This window comes from Setaria viridis, chromosome 5 (genome assembly GCF_005286985.2).
Source record: "Setaria viridis chromosome 5, Setaria_viridis_v4.0, whole genome shotgun sequence".
Lineage (NCBI taxonomy): Eukaryota > Viridiplantae > Streptophyta > Magnoliopsida > Poales > Poaceae > Setaria > Setaria viridis.
In genome coordinates, this window is record NC_048267.2 from 39,948,168 (window position 1) to 39,956,803 (window position 8,636).

The 8,636-nt window shown below is 49.5% G+C and overlaps 1 protein-coding gene across 3 annotated transcripts; it reads left to right on the top strand.

Moving 5' to 3' along the window:
- Window positions 1-1,241: 1,241 nt before the first annotated feature.
- Window positions 1,242-5,549, top strand: LOC117854772 (jasmonate-induced oxygenase 1). 3 transcript variants are annotated; one of them, XM_034737018.2, is made up of 4 exons: window positions 1,242-1,379; window positions 1,803-2,362; window positions 3,606-3,939; window positions 5,037-5,549. In XM_034737018.2, the coding sequence occupies exons 2-4, from the start codon at window positions 1,830-1,832 to the stop codon at window positions 5,298-5,300; spliced, it is 1,131 nt and encodes a 376-aa protein (XP_034592909.1). In that variant the 5' UTR covers window positions 1,242-1,379; window positions 1,803-1,829; the 3' UTR covers window positions 5,301-5,549. The 3 variants fall into 3 exon arrangements, with proteins under 3 accessions (XP_034592909.1, XP_034592908.1, XP_034592907.1); XM_034737017.2 differs by having other exon boundaries at window positions 1,306-1,715; XM_034737016.2 differs by having other exon boundaries at window positions 1,306-2,362.
- Window positions 5,550-8,636: the final 3,087 nt, after the last annotated feature.

Below are 8,636 nucleotides of genomic sequence, written 5' to 3' on the forward strand. Positions count from 1 at the left end.
ATAAGGATACATTATCCTAAATGGAAGGAGTTATATATATAATTATTCTAATAATGAATCTAGTAACTTATAATCTTATGTCGTCCGTCTAAACAAAGTTTTATATATTCTTGATTAAAGTGAGAAACATGTGACTTAGAATAAATAATCTAAATATACTTATATTTTCGATCGAGAAAGTAATATGTATCTCCTAACTACTTTCCTTTTTAGCGGATGTGGGTAGGATAGTTCACAAGTTTAAGGCCTGATTTGGTTCGGTTGCTTATTTTTAAGCAACCGTCACATCAAATGTTTAGATACTAATTAGGAGTATTAAACGTAGACTATTTACAAAATCCATTACATAAGCGGAGGCTAAACGGCGAGATGAATCTATTAAGCCTAATTAGTCCATGATTTGACAATATGTTGCTATAGTAAACATTTGCTAATGATGGATTAATTAGGCTTAATAGGTTCGTCTCGCCGTTTAGCCTCCACTTATGTAATAGGTTTTGTAAATAGCCTATGTTTAATACTCCTAATTAGTATGTAAACATTTGATGTGACACTTGCTAAAAATAAGTAAAGGGAACCAAACGCATCCTAACCCATGACATGAGAGCTTAGCATCAAATCAATCTCGTCTTCCTTACCAGAGCTTAAGGCCTGGCGTCACAGCACGGCAAGATGCCACGGTCACCTGTACTGCTGTACCCGTAAAAAATGGAAATCAGAATTAGGTAAACACCGACGGTGCTGATGTGGGCGTACGAATCACGAGGCAGGAGGGAGGGCTGTAGTAGTGTTACGGGGCCTGGCGGACACTGTTGTAGTGTTGTGCCTTAGAAACCATTTTTTCCGAGCATGGGTTTGCAGATACGCGGTCACCGTGGAATTCTCGGGCCGGTCGAGAGAGAGAGGCCGTACCAGTACGTTTTTACAACCGAGTCCAGCTGCGCCCCCCACCCAGTTGTCAGCATCAACCGCAGCAGATCCCGGCCAAATCCGCACAAAAAACACGTTTCAACCTTTTTGGTCCTGCGGTGCCCAGCTGTGTACCTCTCGCCGCCGCGGCCACGGGCCACGGCTAAGCAACCCGGTCGACCAGACCAGGTGAGAGCAGCGAATTGTCCGCCCAGAAGAGAAAACAAAAGCAAAGCAAAAACAGCCAGAGAACTTTTTCGCTTCTCTCTCCACCTCTCCCCTTTATTCTCTCTCATCCCCCCCCCCCCCCCCCCCCCCCCCCCCCCCGCGCGCTCTATCTGGCATTTCATTTCGAAGATGTCTATCTCGGTCTCTCCATCTCCGGCTATATAAGATCGGAGGAGCAAGGCATACCGCAAGCTCAGCTCAGCTCTCTCACTCCACATAGAACTCGAGGTTTATCCGTCACAGTACGTCCTCTGGCCATTATTATTCCTTCTTGTGTTCTAGCTCGATCGTGTTCTTATCGGCACAGCACGCGTCCATACCTCACCCTCGCGCGCCACATAACCCACGAGTGGTCATCGTCGCCGTCGTCCTTGTCGTCGCTCTGGCATTCCCATGATCCCATCTCGTGCCCTGTCCCGTTTAATCCCCTCCTCGCATCGCGGGATCGAGATCGTCCGTAGACCCGGTCCCCTCGTGTGTTTCCCCACTTGTTCCCGCGCGCGAAACGCATATGGCTGCAGTCAGCTCGTTTCTAACTGTAGCTAGCTACCTATATATCCACAGCTGCTACTGATCGAGTTACTCCTCGCTCTCGTTTCGCACTGTAGCTACATATCGTCAGCATTTGGTCGGTCGTTAATTCCTTCGTCGTCACTGTTGCACAGGCCGCGCGGCGCTCCGGGGGTTTACAGATGGCGGACTGCATGCAGGAGTGGCCGGAGCCCGTCGTCCGCGTGCAGGCGCTCGCCGAGAGCGGCCTGTCCGCCATCCCGCGCTGCTATGTCAAGCCGCCGTGCGACCGCCCCGTGGCGCCGCCGCCGGCCGCAGCCCTGGAAAAGGAGCATTTTTTGGACGACGTCAGCATTCCGGTGATCGACCTCGGCGAGCTGCTGGCGGCGGAAGGCGGCGGCGCCGGCCTCGGCGACGTCACCGAGGCCGTCGCGGCCGCCTGCAGGGAGTGGGGGTTCTTCCAGGTCGTCAACCACGGGGTGCGCCCCGAGCTGATGCGCGCGGTGCGGGAGGCATGGCGCGGCTTCTTCCGCCGCCCGCTCGCGGAGAAGCAGCGCTACGGCAACTCGCCGCGCACGTACGAGGGCTACGGCAGCCGGCTGGGGGTCCAGAAGGGCGCCGTCCTGGACTGGGGCGACTACTTCTTCCTCCACCTCGCGCCGGAGGCGGCCAAGAGCCCGGCCAAGTTCTGGCCGGCCAACCCCGGCAACTGCAAGTATGTGTTTTCTCCGCATTTTCAAACTCATTTTTCTGGATCCTAAGCTGCTGCTAGCGTTATAGCTCACCCATGTGCATTTAGCTGCGATCGATATTATGGTGCACATGAGTCATTCATCTCTAGGTTCTAGGTAACACGAACCTCCCGCTTGGAACACATGAAATAAGTTCTGGTTTCAAACAAGAGTTGAACCTAAATCATTTTTTTTTTACTTCGGAAGAGTAGGTTTGGTTGAAGTATGCAACGTCGGAGATTTAACTTTTCTTCTTTTTGAGCATGTTATATGGGTCGAATTGAACTCCAAAATTTTAGGAGTCGCAGTAGTTCTAGTTCATATGATTGAGTACTTGATTAGTCCAAATTTTCAATCGTCTAGATAGAAAAATTCATGATGATGACAAGAACACACAATTTATTTTTTTTTCTATAGAAAGACATTATCCATATGTCCTGTGTATCCTTCTAGACCTAGTTATAATTAAGTTTGTTAGAGCTGACCTTTTTTAGTTTAATGTTCACAATATGCTTCTTATTTGTATTGTAAAAAGGGAGCACGTGGTGCAGGAAAGTGAAATCCCCGGAAAATCGTATTAAACAACGATTTTGAATGACATACTGAGAAAATTACACAACTGAACTTAACTTTGCTATCCTTCATATATAAAACATATATGTATGTTGAATTAGGTTTGGGCACGTTTTACCTTTGAACAGTGCAGTGATTGTTCTGAAATAAATTAACGTAACTGTCCCTGCCCATGCCGTACTTCTCCGGCCATTACAGCTCGTTCCCTAGTCGTTGTGGAGCCTAAAACGTAGCATAAAACTATAAGATATGATAACACTTACGCCATAGAAATTAAATAACTTACATCTTCGTGACTCAGCACCCGGAATACAGCACGTGCATGAAACGGAAAGTAGGCCGATGGTGCTTTCATGCAAAATGTCTAGAGCCAGAGAGGGAATACAAGTCCAAGCCTATATGGTAGCGCAGCACGGACGTGCTCATGCTAAAATCAGAAGAGGGGTGTCCCTGTCGTAGTAGTATAGTAGGCCATGCGTCCATACCAATTATGTACCGACCTCGATAACTGCAGTAAAAACAGGCCACCAAGCACGTCTCGCAAAAACTGCACCATACTGTTGCGTACTGATCATCATATATGCATGTGAAAACACAGGCTCATGTACGTATTGATGTAAGTATGTATATATATTATATATATAAATAATGCAGGGAGGTGTCGGAGGAGTACGGGCGCGAGGTGGTGCGGCTGTGCGAGCTGCTGATGCGGGTGCTGTCCGTGAGCCTGGGGCTGGACGAGGCGCACTTCCAGCGGGCGTTCGGCGGGGCGGCGTGCGGCGCGACCCTGCGCGCCAACTACTACCCGCGGTGCCCGCAGCCGGACCTGACGCTGGGCCTCTCCGCGCACTCGGACCCCGGCGTCCTCACCGTGCTCCTCGCCGACGAGCACGTCCGCGGCCTGCAGGTCCGCCGCGGCGCCGGCCAGTGGGTCACGTTGCAGCCCGTCCGCGACGCCTTCATCGTCAACGTCGGCGACCAAGTCCAGGTACTATACGTATAATAACCGCCAATATCCGCTGTACATCGTCCTAGCTAGAAAGCTACAGTACCTAGGGCGGTGCACACGCACGCATGCACCTGCTGCCCGTTGGCCTATTAATAAGCTATCTCTATCTCCCTACTATAGCGTGCGCGCGCGTCGACGTCCGGCTTCTAGAAAAGCTCAATAACAGCACTTCTTGTCGAGTAGCTAGCTCTAGAGCTAGGTAGCTAGTCGATGACGAAGATCGTGACCGTGCGACTCGTGACTGTCACGTATACCTACTACCTGGCTACCTGTTGTACACAAACGTGAGGTATTTGGTCTTGTCGGTACACGCGTGCACGTACAGCTAGCTATATATCTCCGGCGCCGGTCGTCGCCTTGGTTGAAACTTAAGAACTGGCAAATAGTAATTAATTAAAGAGAAAAACGATCCGATGGATCTTATCTGCATATGTGTATGTCAGCAACAGCATTCATTCTGCTCTAAGAAAACCTATATTAATTCCAGCAGTTGACTTCCAACCGATACAGTACATGCTAGATATATATGATCGTTGGCTTCGATTCCTGCGGCGATCGATCTTTCTCGCTACCTGGACGGTGGACGACGACGCCATGAGAACACATGCATGGGGCGGTGATCTAGCGAAATCTTGTCGTGCTGATGAACGAAGCAGCTAGGCGCTAGCTACCTTGGATAGGCATGCATGCATGTTACAGCGGCGACCGACGAATCGCGCCACCCGAAAGCACATGCACCGGCGGAGGGCCAGTTCATCGGTCATCAACGATCATCCCGTGCACTGGCCGGTAGATAGCCCTCTAGAGATATTTCCACTTGTACTAACTTCAACTTCCTCCCATTTGAAACAAATGCTACTGTTTAATTATGTACTCCCTCCATTCCAAATTATAGCTCGTTTTAATTTTTTTCCATAGATATACCCTATATCTAGATGCTAATAATATCTATGCATCTAAAAAAATCAAAACGATCTACAATTTGAAAGGAGGGAGTACTGATAAAAAAAATACTTCAGCTTTCCCTAACTTTTGGATACGAATCGAACGCTGATAAACCTTGAATCTGTTCGCAGATACTGAGCAACTCGACGTACAAGAGCGTGGAGCACCGGGTGATCGTCAACGCCAAGCAGGAGCGCATCTCCCTCGCGCTCTTCTTCAACCCCAAGGGCAACATCCCCATCTCCCCGGCGCCGGAGCTGGTCACGGCCGCCGACGGGCCGCCGCTCTACCCGCCGATGACCTTCGACGAGTACAGGCTCTTCATCAGGAAGAAGGGCGCCAAGGGCAAGGCGCAGATCGAGGCTCTCAAGGGCCAGGCCCCGCCCGAAAACTAGGTCGGCTAGCTAGTAGCTGCGTTACTACTCCAGTTATTAAAAATAAGCAACAGCATGTATGTATGGCAACTATTAATCCGGAGTTAGTTTGGCTGTCAGCTGCCTCGAGCTCCCCCATGTATATTCTGATTGTAATAAAGCATGTGCAAGACCGATCTACGGCTATTCTACCTTTGTACCAGCCACTTATTTCTACTGTATAATCGTATGCGTGCTGCATGCAGTAGCTGTGCAGTCGATTGCTGCTCACTGTTTGTACACGTACGACGAATCATATTTAAGCAATATATAGTTGCATATATACTTACTAGAGTAAAATATACGAGGGATTCCAGTGTCATCTAAATCTCTAAATCTCTAAATTTTTAACATGCATTTTCAGGTCCATGAACTTGTCTCAGGATAACATCCGGATCCCTAACTCTCAAAACATATTTACATGCCCCACAACTTATCTCAAGTTTGAGGAACTGAAAATACATTTTGAGAGTTTAAGTTCAGGAACCCCGAGGTATTTTACTCTCCTTACTACTTTATTACTCCTTCTGTTCTGATTTACATGATGCTAGTTAGCTCAAATTTGAGCTAAACAACGTCAAATAAAAAAGAATGGAGGGAGCATATGAATGTGGTTTGGCAGAGCATCATGTTCATTATTCGATTATTGTACAGTGACCAGTTTATATTACGTGCATTTGGACTCGGCCGGTGCACATAGATCGTAGGATATATGGATGCCTTCATGCATATTTACAAATTAAATATGCTAGCTGAACTCGATCTATCCAAATCTTTTGATGCGAGGCTCAGGATATATGCTGCCTCACGAACTGATCCGGCGGAACACACGTCATGTCCATAAACGGATGAAGCCCCTGCATTTGGAATAACATTTCGGTACTAATAGCTGGGAGCATATATTCCGTCTCAGCTGCCACTTTGAGATATGCAGTGCTCCTGACTTCCTCTATATGGCTAATCCTATTGCATTGTACTACCACAGGAGTTGCATGTTAAAGCTAAACTAGGCCGGCCTAGGCTAGTAGTAGTACATATCTTCACATGAGTTGCAGCACGTTTCGACAAATGGAGGAATCGTCGGGACGTATGCTGCTGGCGGTGAATGAGTGCCAGTCGATTAAAGTCGTTGCATTGCGCCATTGCCCACACACGGAGGAATGGATATGATGATTCCCGGTGAGTGACAATGGAGGAGAATACTTTGGATCGGAGCTGGGCTGATGACTGATAAGGCATGGACAACACACAGTGAGGTGGACTCTGGAAAGCCGCTAAAGCTGGGTTAGGCAATAGCTCCACGTCGGCGCATGCAACAGCTCAAGAGAAGAGCACGCACCGGCCCGGCCGACCGGCGACCGGCCAAAAGAGCATTCGCTTTTCACGGACTGCGGATGCTAGGGCTCGCTCCTCCCTACAGGTCCTACTACTAGTAGTTGGCTCGAGCAGTCAGCCATCAGCGGCAATTCCACATGTGCGTTTTTGACTCGAAAACCACTAGCACCGTGCACGCTGCTGCTGGTGACTGCCCACCTCCACTAGCCTGCAGCTCTCAGATACGCTGCCTACTGTCACTCATGCCCCCAATGCAACCAGCTCCATAAAGTGGAAATGAAATATGCATGCCTCCATGTATACCCAAACCAGATGCGAGCTCAAGTGGGAAAAAAAAAACACGGATCGCCGTTGGCCCCCAGAAACATCGTCGATTTGTGTTGTGCGGAGTGCGCCCCCCGCCCTGCCACTTGAGCACACCTGAGATCACGCAGCTCCATGTCGTCGTCGCCGGCCGCAGAGTTGGATCTACGTGCGCGGTGGCTGTGAAGGAAAACGGGGGTAGATTAAGGGTGCTTTTGATTGTGCTTCTGAACCTGCTTTTACTTTTGCAAAAGCTAAAAGTCAATCAAAAGGTCAAAAAGTTACATGTACTTTTGTCCAAAAGCTACTTTTGCTCTAGTAAGCAAATTCCTCCTGCTTTCAAATCCTTTTGGGGTAAAAAATTATCCACCTGCCACTGGTTATGGAGTACCGTTTCGTTTACTCCTGGATCTATTTCTCTCCTGCACGTGAAGGAACCGTTTGCTCCTCCCCCGCCCTCCCCCGCATAGGCACCATTCGCCTCCTCCAGCCATCCCAACCGTCCGCCGCCTGCCGCCCTCGGACGCCCGCCTGCCGCACCTCGCCCCCGGACGCCACACCCCGCCGCCCACTGCCGGACGCCGCCCATCGCACCCCGCCCGCCGCCGAGCGTAGGCTCCACCGTGGGTGAGAGCTCCACCGCCGCCGCGGGCATGGGCTCCGCCGTGGGGTGGACTGGCCAGCGGGAGTAAGAAGAAGGGGTTGACGAGCGGGTCCCGCTCGTCATAGAGAGAGGGAGAGAGTTGAGTGAGGTGGACTGTGGATGACATGTAGGGTCCATTCGACAGTTTATTCAAAAGCCACAGCTGTTCTAACCAAACGGCCTTCTGATTTTCCCATAGCTGCTTTCTCACAACTGTTTTTCCACAACACACAGCTCACAGCAGCTTTTCTAAAAACCACAACGCAACTAAACACACCCTAAGTATGCGCGCGACCTGCGCCTGCACGTGGGCAACAGCAGCAGAAACACTCCTGTGTGGCTGTGTCATTGTGTGTGAGCCCAGCGTTTGACCATAACCCCCGGCGCCGGCGGAGGAAACCGACCGCCGACCCTCCGGACGGTGCCGTGCTGCGTCATCGCGCACGCAAGCAATGCGCCCAAGCGCACGGCACCGTGCGGTGCGAGGAGATCGTGGCGCTTTCTTATCACCAAATTCACCATGATGGCTGCGGCCTGCGGCGATCATTAGTTTATCGATGGTCAGCTCCTGATGATTAAACTCTCTGTTTTCCGTCTGGCCAACGCATAGGAAATTCCGGGACGATCCGGCCGAAAAAATTCTTGTTTATAACTGCGTACCTTTTGTTAAAATAAAAGATGACATGTCGGTTCGTTTCATCAAATTTTCAACGGGGAAAAATTATTGTAGTTAGGTTCGTTTTCAACGAAGGAAAAGAAGGGCATCTTTCTTTCTTTTTTAAGCACCGAAGTGCTGGCCATGTAACACTTCATCAGACAGCACTCTTTCGTGGGAGAATTCAAATTGCCTTTTGCAAGCGTGAGGTTCGAATTGTTTTATTAAGAGCACATTTGGTTGCTATTCTTATTTAGCTCCAAATAATCATTTAAGGCCTTTTTTTTGCAACAAAAGAAGAAGCTTAGTTGATGGACAGTGATAATCCAACTCGATCAAATCACCGATACTTATATTAGTCTTTGTATTTCTGCTAGTGGAT